The sequence below is a fragment of the Mustelus asterias genome, chromosome 9 (genome assembly GCF_964213995.1).
Source record: "Mustelus asterias chromosome 9, sMusAst1.hap1.1, whole genome shotgun sequence".
NCBI lineage: Eukaryota > Metazoa > Chordata > Chondrichthyes > Carcharhiniformes > Triakidae > Mustelus > Mustelus asterias.
This window is the reverse complement of record NC_135809.1, coordinates 19,945,050-19,961,144: the sequence shown is the minus strand read 5'-3', so window position 1 is coordinate 19,961,144 and position 16,095 is coordinate 19,945,050. Positions and strand designations below refer to the sequence as shown.

Genomic DNA, 16,095 nt, shown 5'->3' with positions numbered 1-16,095 from the left:
CAGACTCGATGGGCTGAATGGCCTCCTTCTGCACTGTAGGGATTCTACTGTAGGGATTCTATGTCTTTGTGATAAGTTTGTCCTTTGTCCAACATTCCCAATATTTATCATGCAGATTCAAAATAGCATGAGAGTATTAAAATTGCACAAGTTTATTGTGCACAAAGATTCATAATAAAACATATTTTGAGATTAAAGATCTTTGGCACTTCCAACAAATTCAACAACTCATTTCAAGCAGGAGTGTGAAAGGAGGATCATGAAATAATGCATTAGTTATGCCAGGTCCTACACTTTTCTTAGTGTTTACGTGGACCCTTATAATGATCAGAGACTTTACTCGCTCCAAACATGACAAATTATCTAAAATGGAACATTGCTAGGTTGGGGACTCCCAATACTGGGGTTTGTACGTTCCTAGCACTGACAGGCGAATATGTTATGGAAACCAGTCAACCTACTGAATAATGAATCTCGGGCCAATATGGTGGTCTGAGCCAATGTTGGACTTTGTAAACATCAGGAGGGTTTTTTTTAGTCTCTCACCCTACTTTATGAAGGGGTCACAAAACTGACTCCCTTAGCACCCTTGCCTCCCAAAAGCAACGTATTCCATCTCTGTTTGCGACCTAACAGAAGAGGTATCTTCCCAAAATTTTTTTTTTTATACTTTTCCAATTCAATCAAATCAAATCCAATTCAGAGTCTCAACAAGTTGAGACATTTCAGATCCAGGCTGACAAGACAGGGCTAGCGACCAAACCACCCTGTCCTGGGCCTGATCTACATGAGCCAAGCTGATTGGAGAAGGGGGAGGTTCCTCCTCCAAGACTTGAGCTCATTTGCATCTTAGCCAAAAGGCCGAGATGCCGCTTTTAAAAATTGCTTCATATGAAACATATGAAGCCTCAGCGTAACCTAATGACCTCAACCAAGTGCGGCCGACCATGGGCTGCCGTCCATACACTTGATCTTAGCCAAAAGGCCGTATCTTCCCAAAATATGACATGAGCAGCTGTCTGCCTTATTAAATTTAAGCTACTTCCTTGTCCCAGATGGCGGCCTCATGGGTTTTGACCCATTTTTCAGTGCTTATCCTTATTAAAATGTTGTCCCTTTAATAATATTGAATGACTCTGCATCTTATATTTTTGCTGCTTATTAAATGATTTTCATAACCCCCATAACTTGTGTGCCAAGCTTGGGAGACAATATGGAGAACTTTTATTTTATTCAAATTTCTAGTCTCTACAGGAGCTATACAAAATTTTTCATTCAATTTATAAAGGCTAGTATGAGATAAAAACTGTCAAAATATACTCATCCAGTATTGTATTCTCTCTCAGCTGATCATGTTGCTTCATTGAATGCAATTATACAGAAGTCCATGGTCAAAGTCAGGGGTCTCCAAACGTTTCAGTACGAAGGCCACATCGTATGTTTTACACATTTTCGGGGGCCAAAGAAAAAAAATTAGTTTTATAAATGAATGAATAAAATTTAAATGAATGAATAAGTTTTATTTGGATCATCTTTGTAATCAGCATGATATGATTCAGAACAAAAGAGAAATGTGACAATTACAAAGAAACAATGCCGTGCTTACACTGAGAAATGATATATAATGAGTAAAAATGTCAAACATTAGCAAATGCTCTGACAAAATAATCAATTACTTAACTGCAGATGAGAAAAGCAGGCTATTCATTTTTTAATTAATTTTATTTACTGAAATGTTACAAATGTTTACTTGAAATGAGAATTTGCCTAATTTTGTGGCACACAATAAGAAAAATAAACACGCCCCAAGAAAGGACTTCAGTAAAACAAAGCAAAGAACTTCAAAATAAACTTGAACCATTAATAAAGGTCGAACAAAAATATATTCAGTCTGCACCTTTCTACACATTTCTGGCAATTGGAGTTTTCTATCGTAACCAACAAATCATGAAGTTTTGCACAAGATTAATGGGAATGATGGAACTGCTTTTGTAATTTCAAAATATTGCTGAACTGAGGTTTCAAGCTTGACGCGCCAATTATTAGGATGGACTTCAAATGCTCATCAGATAAATTTGCTCGATATTTGGACTTGACATACTTCATTTTTGAAAATGTTTGTTCACACAGGTACGTTGTACCAAAAACTGATACAAATCCACAAGGAAATCACTTCAAATTTGGAAACTGCTCAGGCTGCAAAGATTTATAAAATTGGATCAGATTTCCTTCTTTATACTTGTCTTTCAGCATGTCATCTGATTGGAGATCAATAATTTCCATTTGAAACTAACTTGGGAGTGTTTCAACATTGCAGCCAAATGGATTTTGAAACAGCCTTATTTCATCTGTGTTTCCATCAAGATCAGAAAATCGTTCCTGAAATTGTTTTTGCAAAACCTTAATGATTTCTGTTGCAAATGAAGAAGGAAATTCTGCTTCACTTTCTTCATGAAATTTTTCACAACATGGAAAATGAACCAAGTTATGAACTTTCAGCTGTCCTTGAAATAGCATCAGTTTTGCCCTGAATGCCTTGACATGCACGAATAGATCACAAATCAAATTAGTTTCACCTTGCAACTTCAGATTCAATTGATTCATATGGCCTGTCACGTCTGCACAAAATGCCAATTTCCAAAGCCAGTCAGTGTTTGATAAAAGTGGTTTGGGTCGATTCTTCTCTGTGAGAAAGGAATCAATTTCCTCTGAGCTGAAAGAACCATGATAGAACCTTTCCACAACTAAGCCAACTGCTGTATAATAAGGCAAGTCACCGAACTCAGAATCAGTTTCTTTCAGAAAATCACAAAACTGGCAATGGTTAAGTCCGTGAGATCGAATGAAATTCACTGTTGAAACAACAGGTTTCAGAACCCAAGACATATCCACATATTTTCCGCACAATGCTTGTTGATGGATAATGCAATGCAGAAACATGGGCTTTGAGAATCCACCAACCTCACAAGCTTTTGTGATTTGTCCAACCAAACCTTTCTTCACCCCAGACATGTTCTTTCCTCCATCAATTGTCACGCATTGCAATTTATTCCACTCCAAGTTATATTCTAACACAGTTTTTTGCAATTCTTTGAAGATGTCTTCTCCAGTTACTGTGCTGTGCATGCTATGCACTGATGCTAATTCTTGTGTCACATTAAATTCACTGTCGACGCCACAGATGAATACGAGGAGTTGTGATGTGTCACACACATCAGTCGATTCATCAAGTGCGAGAGAATACAACTGAAAATTTCTTGCTTTGTCTGCAATTTGATGAAATATATTGCTTCCTATATCCTCAACTCTACAAGCAACAGTACTTGGCGCAAGACTGATGATTTTGAACAGATTTTCTTTTTCTGGGCATAACTCTTCCACTGCTTCCATTATACACTCTTTGATGAGATCTCCATCGGTGAATGGCTTTCCTCTTTTAGCCAACACATAAGCTAGTTTGTAACTGGCCCTGGTTAAAGCTTCATTTTCAGTTATCTTCTGTGTAAAAAAAGCTTGTTGGGAAAGCAACCTGCGTTGCATTGATTCAAATTTTTCCGAATGCTGTGTTCTTGTGAATTGGGAATAACTTGGTTCATGTTTGGTCTCATAGTGCCGACGTACATTGTACTCCTTCAAAACTGCAACAGTTCTGTTGCATATGACACACAAGGCTTTATCACCTGCTTGTACAAAGAAGTACTTTACACCCCATTCTTCATTAAACAGGCGGAACTCACTGTCCACTTTTCTTTTTTTCCTTCCATAACTGAATTGGTCTGAATTGCCGCCATCTTTCTCATTGTTCTTGCTCATTTCAGACAGATGGAGCTTACGGATTGGATAAAGCAGCTGTCACTCAGTCAATGCAGAGTGGCAATTGGATAACAGATGTCTCAATTGCTGATTCATGTAATGAACTGTCAGTCACAGGACGGCAGCTCTGATTGGACAATAGGCCGGTAAAGAGGGCGGGGATTCCCATGGGTCCATCAGACACCGCGTGGAGCGGCAGCAAATGTCCGGCCTGTGGCTTCCGTCCCCGCGTCCAGATCCTGAGTCAGCGGCGGGGTTCCGGACGTGGGAGTGTTTTCGGCAGCGGGAATCCCGTCCCGCCCCACTGGCTGCGGCCAGATGTTAGCCCGCTGCGGGCCGGATGTGGCCCACGGGCCGTAGTTTGGAGACCCCTGGCCTAAGTCATTCCACCCTCCAGGCTGCAGCAGGAAGCTTGGTGGCATTCAATCTTGGGGCCCAGAAAGGGTAAAAGGACAGTGCCTTGGGGAACAGGGTGGCGAGGGTGTGGAGGGAAGACAATACAATGTGTGCAACGCTCAATTCTAACTTCTCAATTAAATTTGTCATAGTTTCGTTTTAAACTTTTCTAACAGCAATGGCTATACCAGTTTTTTTTTAAAATGACAGTTTGATTATGCAACACATAATTTTGAAAACAAAAATGACTGGAGGCCATCAACTGTCAAAACTATTATTAAAGCAGTTACAATAGAGAGTTGAAAGTGTTGAAATGAGAAAAAATTGTTTATGAAAGCTGTTTTTCAATTCCTTTCACATCTGTACAAGACAGTTATAACATAGTTGTGCGTAATCAATGAGTGAAATATATAAGTTTGTGGAACTATGGATTTAATGGCTCTCTTAGGGAGTAAAATGATAGGGACTTCAAGCAGGTAGATACAGCCAGCAAAATCTAGAAAAGAACTAGAATAACATAAACACATGGAGTTGGATAACTTGGAAAAAATCTGTGTTGTGTTTGCGTTAATCATCTCCAGAAGAAATCTAAACTGATACTTGAAACATAAGACTTCTTGGAGAAAGCAGCAAGGCCTGAGGCATTGGTGATCTCAAGGAGCTCTCTATGGGTCAGAGCCACTTTTCTGGCAGAGTGCAAGCCTAGTTCACAGCATTGCCTCTCAGAGAACTGTAAAACACTGCAGGAGTTGTGCTGTGTATGCACACAGTATTTAGTTCATTTTCTTTTTGGTTAAATGCCTTGTCACTTGTTAAAGGATGAAATCTGAAATGAAATGTGTGCCTAACTTTCTAAGCATCCATTCACCAAATTATGACATTGATTTCTTGTAGGTTTATTATATCATCATTTGCATTTTGTATTAGGTTAGCCATAAATAGTGTTTAAAAGAAAAGAATGAAAATTTTGAAAAGTACGCTCACAAATGAAATATGTCAGGAAAGGTTCTGTGCTGCAGAGAAATATGATTTCATAGCATTGCATTTTATGATCCTATTAATACTTGTCCGCAGTACATCCTAGGTAAGCTGACAAAATAATAGCCAACTTGGCGCCTATAGAGGTGGTACTTAAATTTTATTAAGATGTTGACTCCTACATATTATCAATGTTATTTTCGATGAAACAAAACTCCGGGTAACTTGGGAACACTCATAATCCTTCCTGAAAAGCCTTGCAAGAAAGCCGACTGTACTGTTCTTCCCTCGTTAGTTCATGATAAAAACAAATAGTTTTCACACAAGAAAATGTTTCCATGTTTTGTCAGTAATTGACCCAAAGCATTCCACAAAAGAAGTGCTCATTGGTTTTCCTTTATTGTATCAGTTTCTAATGTTCAGTAAATTAGCGTCATGATTTATGATTAATGTTAATGATTTATTTTGTATACAAGATGGCGACAGAATTGGGAGTGACATGGAACCATTTAGTGATAGAGACTGCCAGAGCAGTGTCAGGCTGACAAAGCATGGAAGATATTTATGAGACAATTTAGCACGGTAATTGTGGATGGAAAACATGGCCAAGAATCATAATAGGCTCTTGGATTAGAAGCCTACATTATATACAATATTTGTGTAATATATAGAAAACTTTTTGCTGCTGGAAATGTGCCCAGCGTATTGGTGTTTACTATATAAAATGTGCTTGATTTTCTTTTATTTTTGATGTAATGTTTCACATTTGATTACATCATTTTGAAAATATAGCATTCGCACTGTTAGAACACTGTAAGCATGCTTTTTCCAATACTTAAACCCAATTTTAACCTGGGGCACATGTGCAGAGAGTGTAACATGTAACGTGTTCAAATCACACTACCGTGTGAGGACCAGAGAGACTTTAACTGCTGATTATGTTCAAGTTCCAATTCCGGCTGAAATCCAGTGGACATCATGATTTGGTCAGCGGGTGAGAGCAGGATTTTGGATGGCGAACGGCCACCATAAGGGATCCAAGGGAACCATAACCTTGGAGCAGGAGAAAGCCAGGGTTTTCTTGTGGAGTGCAAAGAAACACTCATATTCCTCCTGACTGAAAAAACTTCCATCCTGAGCCTCGTCTGGCACTGACTTTTTTTGTTGCCAGGTTTCTCTGGTGGCACTGACACTAGCTGAGACTCATCCGACTGAATTAAAAGCACATCAGTGTCCTGTTTGCAACACAGGACCCAACCTTTGCAAATATATAAGGCAACGAACGCCTTCGATGGAAATTAAATTGTTGGCAGTTAGGAGTACAGTGTGACCGGGCAGGTAATTACTCTGTCTTTATTTTAACTCCGTGCATATCCTTGGGCAGAAATGGTTAAAATGGGGGCTTTTTTGCAGCAGCTTCCAGTCAGGTGGGACTTCGGGACAAAAAGCTCTCCTTTGAAACAGGCAAACATTTTACTTAAAAATGCTAATTAAGCAAAAATACAATTCACCAAAACTCATTCAGGAATTTTGGCTGTTTTAAAAATGCATTGTCAACCAGAAAGTTTTGTGCTAAGGCAAGTCAACATTTAATGTGAACCCCTAGATATTTTCATTGTGAAATTCAAGCCTGCACTTGAAGAATGCATTTCAACCGAGGTTAGTTCTGGGTATTTAATTTTGACCCCACTTTATTTTCATTGTTTTTGTGGCAAACATTTTGGTATTTTTAATTGCACCAGTTAATATTTAAAATATATTCACCCCACCACGACCATCCACCCCACTCCTCACCACTCATCACCAGGCCCCCATAATTGCTGTTGCTGATCAGAAAATCGGCAATGGCATCAGAATATCCACCACCTGAACAATGAGGTCCCAATGGCAGGAACTCAGTGCCATTGTGATTTTGAAAGTGACCTGGAAGTCCTGGTCAGTGATTCTGGCCTGAGAGGGCATCATCCAATATGGGATTATTTTGATTTGATTTACTATTGTCAGACATATTGGAATACAGTGAAAAGTATTATTTATTGCACGCTATACAGACAAAACATTCCGTTCATAGAATACATAGAGGGGAAGGAAAGGATAGGGTGCAGAATATAGTGTTGAATATAGAGATGTGTGAACACATCACTTCAACTTGTCAGCAAAGTTGACTGCGACTTTGTGAGTCTGAACATATTTTTGTAAACTGTATACACTAGAAGAGACTCACAACAGCAACATAAACTATTACTGACTAGCTTTATTGGGGAACTGCAAGTATCATGCTGATTGAAGAGTTTGGATGGAAGTCGCATTCTTTAGATCATGTTGGGTATTTCAGTATCATATTGTAAAGAGAGCCCACTGTAATTAATCACCTGAGGAGAAAAATAAATCCTAATTCCATCTTTTGCATGTATTTGTTGTTCATAGATTGTTAGGATTTTAAAATACAGTAATTCTCACATTATGAAAAAGCGAAAAGCAAAGGAATTTTGTGCATGCCTCTATCTAAATCTAAGAACGGTTAGCATTACTTTGCAACTGAAAACATAAATACCTGCTTGTGTCCACTTTTGCCCTGCAGCTTTTTCCCGTTGGATGATGAGGTTTTGATCTGCATTAAAGACTGTTAATTTTAGCAAGTTTTCTGCTGCACTTGCCAGTGAAGTGCCAGAATGTTTAGACTCTTTTCTAAGCTTTGTTAAAAATAAACATGGAAATCTGCCTGCAGGTGTTTTGATGGCCTCAGATCAGAGCGAGATTTCCTGTTTTAGTTACGCAAATATGCCAAGCATCAGAGTTGATGAAACTGGCTAAAATAAGAGGCCAGCAAAATCCATGGATTACCAAAGCATAGGCATACTGATTTTAATTTGTCGTAAATAAAAGGAATTTATTTAACTCAATACCTTTATTATTTCTTGTACAAATTACAAAAGACTTAACTGCAAATCAACAATCAAAGTCCATCTTCTTGCATCCCCTCCATATGTTAAACGTTGTACTGTGAAAATTGGAATGAAATGTTTTCATAACTTTTTAATTATAGTTTATGCAGGAGCTGGCAGAATTCATTTGATATTTTCATCTTGACAGTGGAACTTAACATATTACATGTTGAATATTTTTTAAGCAACTGAGTTTAACAAGCTATTTTTAACAAACTTAAATCAAAGACGTTTTTGCAAGATGCATTGCTGATGATCTAATTGCTCAAGAGTCATTATTATTCCTGCTGATGCTAGGTTGGACATAGGCAGTGGGACTTTTGGAATAATCAAAAGGCAAGGACCCATGACATTACTTTGCAAAATCACTAATGTAAAGTGTGCCAAGTGAATCTTGCAATTCTCCGGCACCCCTTTAACAGGTGATAACCCAGTATTATTAAAATATTTTTTTGCCACATCAATTTCTTAGGATTGAATCAGCAACTGCTAAAGGTCTTTGTTGAAGCTCGTTTCCAGCTAATTACCATGCCCCTCTTGTTTGTTCAACTATTTCTTTATATTTATAGTTGCATAAAGAGCTTAGATTAAAAAAATCATAGGAGCATGTCTTTAGAATAAGAAGTGGTGCTCTTCGCAAAACCTCGGACAAAATTTAACCTGCAGATGACCTTGTCTTGTTTATTCAGTAGGGAATTTCTAAGCAATGCATAGAGTGTCTATTATTCTCCTTTTTGAGAAAATTAATGACAGATGGTCCTGATCTCAATGACTGTCACTGACATAGCTCTGAATGACTTCATTCTTTAATATCACGACATTGTTTCTGATGCAGAGATAGTGACCTCCGATTGTACAAGATCCCTTAGAGATCTGCGTGATAAGCCTTCAAGCACAAATATTCCTGGTGTAGGAATCTGTTACTATTTCAACTTACCCTAAAAGTTACTAATCCAGGAGACTGAAAAAGGATAGCAAATTATTTGCAAATCAGACAAGAGTAATATATTTTGTGATCCAAAATACACAGCATAGAAAGAAAATAAAAACAAGGCTTTATGACAAGACTTCATTCTGGGCAGTCCAGTTAACTTTCTTATGGTTTTCTGCCACTGAATTTGTATTTAACAAGGAAGATTTCAGTTTCAAAGAAGGGAACTTGAAGTATTAATGGCAATGACTTAATCCTCAACTGTGAATGAGAATTATTAACAGTTTTTTCAGATTCATTGCTGCGTGTATACGTGTCAACGATCCAGATAGCTGATAGTTTTGAACATATATTGTTTGCAGTTTGCATAATAAAGGTCATTAAGGTGCTTCGAAAAAAATAAAGAGGGGCAGTCACTGAAGGCATGCAATGCCAGATGCTATGAGTCAGTCGTCATTGAGAATGAAAGGATGCAGAGGATGTTTATTTTTACCCATATCAGTTTAAATAAAAGCAGCTTTGCTAAAGAAAAAAAATCTGATAAGAATAAGATCATCTTTGATCACATATGGATTGCTGCCTTTTACTCCTTCATTGCTATGGTTGTGAAATCCTTGAAAACCATCATAGATTTGTGTCTTTATGGTCCTATTTACATCCAGAACATCCCTTGTTTCCACATCACATGCTTAATAAAGATTTGTTTTTGGTGTAATCTATTGTTCCTCAGTTTATCATTTTGTATCTATACACGGAATGAGAATCAGTTGCTGTGACATAAAAGCCTTTGGGACTATGTTCATTATCTGTCGTTTTGGGCATGTAAAATTTTTACTTTTAAGAATAAATCACAGTCACTTTATTATAAAATATAATATATAATATATCCTTTTAATGATAATAATGAAAGGATCTTGACTAATAACTATGCGGTAATCAGTTGCTTCTTCCAGTAGTTTACTGTGATGTTAACCCATGCACTCTTATTGCAGCCACTCTTCAGAACTGATTATGTAATTTTTTAATGAAAAGTTTGATTTGATTTATTTGATTTGATTTATTATTGTCACATGTATTAACATACAGTGAAAAGTATTGTTTCTTGCGCACTATACAGACAAAACATACCATTCATAGAGAAGGAAACGAGAGAGTGCAGAATGTAGTGTTACAGTCATAGCTAGGATGTAGAGAAAGATCAACTTAATGCAAGGTAAGTCCATTCAAAAGTCCGACAGCAGCAGGGAAGAAGCTGTTCTTGAGTCGGTTGGTACGTGACCTCAGACTTTTGTATCTTTTTCCCGAAGGAAGAAGGTGGAAGAGAGAATGTCCGGGGTTCATAGGGTCCTTAATTATGCATGGCTGCTTTGCCAAGGCAGCGGGAAGTGTAGACAGAGTCAATGGATGGGAGGCTGGTTTGCATGATGGATTGGGCTACATTCACGACCTTTTGTAGTTCCTTGCAGTCTTGGGCAGGAGCCATACTAAGCTGTGATACAACCAGAAAGAATGCTTTCTATGGTGCATCTGTAAAAGTTGGTGAGAGTCGTAGCTGACATGCCAAATTTCCTTAGTCTTCTGAGAAAAGCTTTCTCCTATGTCTAAATTTGGATTACGAGGACAATGAGTGCCTCCCAGTGTTCTAACATTTTTCATTTGCAAGCTTAAATAGAGGCCATCAAGAGGCAAGCTAACTCGATCATGTTGGTAAAGGCAGGAGTGATAAGAACAGAGTACAAGTGCCTGAATTGAGGTTTATATGGAGTGGAGTTGGAGCATGCAGGAAGGAGGGTGTTGGAGAATCAAATCTTCAGGTCCCAAAGGCATGGATGAGGGTTTTGGTGACAGTGAGAATGCTTTGGGTCACAACGCAAATACCTTTAAAAAAAATGAAAAATAAGATTTAGATTTTAAAATCACTTTATTAAGACCCGAGGTTACTTATTTGCCCAGTATCAGTCATAATTTATTCTGTTATTTCATTCAGCTCCTGAAGAACATGTTCATCATGACACTACCTCAACAGAGATACTGCAAAAGAGCAGAGAACTAACCTATCAATGGCTTCACACACAGGTGGTCAATGATGAACAAACAAATTCCAGAATGATGAAGAAGTAAGAACTTTTTGTTTATTTGACAAATTATGTGAATTTTGCAGTGTAAATGGAATTGATGACAAACCATAGCAATTGATGTATTTTTGTATTCTGTAAGCATACAGACACACAAGATAGACTTTTAACTTTCTGTCTAAATTGCCTAATTTCACATTCCTATAATAGTTGGCTAATCTGCAATGTCAGTTCTATTTCAGGGTAGCCAGTTAAGGATGTACCCCTATGTGCATTGGCCACGTGCCCAGACTAACTGCTTAAAGTTTTTAAAAAATGTATGTGGTAACTATTATTGATCTAGTTATGCCACAACATTCATGTAAAAATATGATTCGATAATGAAGTTTCAATATCGCCGGCCATACTATCATCCTTCTCCCTCTCTACTGCCTCAGCCAAGTGAAGAGTTTAAAGTTTATTTATTTCTTAGTCACAAATAGGCTTACATTGACACTGCAATGAGGTTATTGTGCAAATCCCCAAGTCGCCACACTCCGGCGCCTGTTCGGGTACACTGAGGGAGAATTTAGCATGGCCAATCCACCTAACCAGCACGTCTTTTGGAATGTGGGAGGAAACTGGAGCACTCGAAGGAAACCCACGCAGACACGGGGAACGCAGAACGTACAGACTCCGCACAGACAGTGACCCAAGCCGGGAATCGAACCTGGGTCCCTGACTCTATGAGGCAGCAGTGCTAACCACTGTGCCACCGCCCACTGTGCCACCTGCATATGATTCTGATGCAAGATCCCCGTGATTCTGACATTTTCCACCTTATGTAAAAAATGTCACTTCTCCTCATGTTGAACACAACAGCTGTGTAACAGACAGTTCGAGTTTGCTGTTTTTCATGTCACTTTTACCCTCCTGAACCAGCTTAACAGGTCAGTAATTGGAGGTGAGTGAGTTCACGACTCCCTCTCTCCTCCATGCCCTCACTTTGAAAATTAGAGTGAGTCCTGGATGAGGATCCAGGGATGCCTTTCAGAAACTCCATTTTTAAACTGTTCCCCTACACATTACTGACCCTCCCAGCAATTCAAAATCCAGCCCAATATGTCAAGTCTGTGACCTTTCATCAGAACTGGGAAAAGTTAAAAATGTAATAGATTTTGAGCAAGTGAAAGACAGAGGGTGGGAAAAAGAACAAATTGAAAGATTTGTGGCTGGGTGCAGAGCAGGAGAGGTGAAACGGTAAAAGATTTCATGATGCAGGAAGCAAGGGAATGGTTGTGGGACAAGTAAAGAAACAAAAGATGTGTCTACAGGAGGTGTGAATTATAGAATCATGAATATTTACCATCCATAAGCAAAGAACAGGAAATAAGAGAGGAACGAGGGAAAAGTACAGCAAAGGAAAAGGAAACAAAATATTCCAGTGCTTTCCTGCTCTTCCATCTTGCATTCATAAAAGTTCAGCTCATCCATTACCTCTGTGCACACTAACCTACATTGACTCCTGGTCTGACAGCATCTCAGATTTAAAATTCTCAACCTTGTTCATATTCCTCCATAGCCTTGCTACTCTATCTCTCTGTAACCTCCTCCAGCCTTACAACTCCTTGAGAGATCTCTGTCCCTTCAACCATGGCTGTTGATGTCTGCGGATTCAGCTGCCTAGGCCTTTAACTCTGGAATTTTCTCAATGTCTCCTTCCACCTATTTCTCCCTTCCTTTAAGAAGCTCCTTAAAATCTATCTCTTTGACCACATTTTTGGTATCTAATATCTCCTTTATGTGGCTCAGTGTCAAATTTTGTCTTGATAACGCTCACGTGAAGCACCCTGCAATGTTTTACTACATTAAAGGTGCTAAATAATTGAAAGTTGTTTGTCTACCTTTACAACGGTTCTGTAGCATTTCATCTATTTCCTTCTAAACAAAAGCAAGGTAAGAGAAAGATCTTCATATAGTATCTGTCATGAACATTTAGAAAAAAATCAATCAAGTACAACTCATTCGGGTAGTTGCAAGTTATTGTATATGTTGCACTTGTGAGAATAAAAGAAAGTGGAATTGCGGTACATGGGTTGGTTGCAAGCAACAAGGCAGATTTGTTGATTAAAAGATAAAATACTACGGATGTGGGATTCTGAAACAAAAACAGAAGATGCTGGAAAAGCTCAGCAGGTCCGACAGCATCTGTGGAGAGAGAATAGAGCCGAAGTTTCAAGTCTGGATGACCTTTTACTGAGAAGTTGTTCTCTGTACAAAGGCTTGGGCTAGACTGACTTAAAGCCCACAAAGCAACCAATGATGTCACAAAGTAAACATGTGACTAGACTCTTAAAGTGGCAGCACAACAACACAACATGTACCCAAATATGTAACACAAGTAATGACTTAATAAGCATGAGTCTGCATACTATCAGATGATGGGTCTGGCACCATGGTACCTATTCGAAGCCACTACTGAAAGATCATCCTTCATGAATCATAATGCTGTAAAGAAGTAGGAGATGGATTTTAGTCTCATCACTGGAGCTGGAGGTAAATCTATTATTTACACAGAATGGAATAGGATTCTTGACTTTGGTTCTGTGGCTGTTTCATAGGAAATCCTTTATTCACATTTTGCGTACCAGTCAAATTGGTTCACTTTTGAATAGTACCTTTGGACTACTGAACTGTGCTACTGCATGGATTGATCCTGTTGTAGATATTGGCAAATGAGTAAATGTAATCCTTCAGGTAGACACTTTCAGAAAATGAAAAAAGGGACTTAACAAGTAGTGACTAAGTAAGACATAGGGTGGAATTCTCCCATCTGGGGACTAGGTCCCCTGGTAGGGGTGGGAGCATGGGGTGTCTCCTGCTGCAGAGACATGTGGGAGAATACGCCAAATCTTCTGGCCCTGACCTCATTAATTATGCCCTATAGATGCTCACCCTACCCACTGCTGTGGTGTTCCCCAGTCCAGAGTTGCTGTCAGCCTCCACCCTGTACTCCGTAGGTAGCCCCAGGCACTGTTCAGGTGAGTCCCAACACCTGCATGTCACATTGTTCCAAACATATTTTGTAACAGCGTGCTTTCCCACTGGTGCCGCAGAGAATCGGGCATGGTGGTCGGGCCTTCATCTGCGTCCCATTAGCAGGATGCAAATGAGTTTCACAATGGCCTCCAGCAGGTTTACTGATCCGCCATTGGCGGGCACCAGCAGAAGATCCCACCGTAAACTCACCCCGGCATAAAACCGATTCTTGAGGCTCCCGCCAAATTCTACCCTCACCTCTCCACCCAGCTGCCAGTGAACCCACTGGTGAGAGCTTGGGAGAATTCACCCATAAATATGATGTCTAACCTAATCACCATAAGATTTTTTTAATATAGTATTCACACGAGAAACAGGAAACAGCTTGGTTATCATCTTTGAAGCTGCACTGAGATGACTGGAGATTTGCAGGGGCAGGCCTTTAAAAAAAAAGACTCCTAACTTCCTGTGATCATTGAGGCAGAAAAGATTTGAACTTAATATGCACATTAGCACAAAACTGGAATTTGCATTATACAGTCTGGTGCTGAATATTTTGAGTCGGAGGATGTGGCATAAAGATTGTGTATCCGCATGAGGAGGCACTTGGAGACTGCGTAAAGAAATCCCTTGGGAAACATCTCGAAAAACTATTCAATGTCCATTGCAACTTCTGGATCTTTTGAAGGTATCTGCATGTTGCGTAGCAAATGACAGTTGGTGAAATACTGAAATAACTCCTCTTCTTCATGACTCCCATAGCAAATACCGCTTTTGGTACAGAAACCAAACTTTGAGGAAATTGGAGAACTCCTTCACATGTTAAAAAGCACTTGATGGTAAACAGGCATCCTATACAATTCAAAAGATTCCAAACGCAACACAATTTGTATCTACGTGGTGCCTTTAACTTGGTGAAATGCTCCAAAATGTCATAGGCGAGTTACCAAACAAAATTTGACACCATGCTATATTAAGGCAGATGACCACAAACTTGGTCAAAAAAGTTAGTTTTAAGGAGTGTCTTAAAGGACAAAAAAGAGGCTGAAGTGTTTAGGGAGAGAATTCCAGGCCTATTTCCACCTCTAACAAACTTGAGGAAATGGGAGAACTCGTTCCTATGTTAAAAAGCACTTTGCCCCCATGTTACGTTGTTGATCCAGTTTTCCAATGCTAGTCTAGCATCAGTGCATAGCAGTTTACACTTGATGCCATACAGGAATATCCCTTGGCCATAATTCCGAAAACCGAACACATCCAAAAGCTGCACTTTTTTTTTAACTTCATTGACCTTTAGCGGGTACGTGACCCGAGCCGACATAAACCTTACTGACCGCACCCGGCCTTTTTTATTCAGTGGAGCATCTTACTTTTTGAGGCGTTTTATTTACTTTAAATTAGACTTAGGCCATTGTAACATAAGTAGGTCTGGACCTATATGTGGTATCCAGAAACCGGAATTATCTGAAATGCAATCAGCGCTGACGGTTTCAAATAAAGGATACTGACCTACATCAGTTCTGTGGTGTAATTGTGTTCTTTCCTTTTTTACTTCAATCCATGCAAGGACTGTGTTCAAACTAAATTTGACAGAGTTAATGAAAAGTGTTTTAATATTTTGCATAGCATGCAAGAATTCCAAGAATCAGTTATTAAAGACTCTCAACGTTGAAAAAATTGACATATATATATATATATATCACACGTTGAAACATTTCTTGACTAGGCAGGGGCTTTTTGGGCCGTGAATATACCCTCTAAAGTAGTTGATAATCATTGTCATCATTATCCCTAAGGTATGCAATATGACTTCTTTTATTCTTTAACTTGTAACTATAACATATTCTAGAGATTTTATAGGAGTCCACATTGATAATGGTCAATCTCAATTCCCTCCTTTGCGAAAGTCATATACTAATGTAAAAAAAACGGGTCCCAG

General features: G+C 38.9%; 1 protein-coding gene across 1 annotated transcript in view; it reads left to right on the top strand.

Moving 5' to 3' along the window:
• lrriq1 (leucine-rich repeats and IQ motif containing 1) overlaps positions 1 to 16,095 on the top strand; it is a 147,667-nt gene that overhangs the window by 111,044 nt on the left and 20,528 nt on the right. The window contains 1 exon segment of the mRNA XM_078221103.1: positions 11,051 to 11,180. Coding sequence (XP_078077229.1) covers positions 11,051 to 11,180 — 130 coding nt within the window.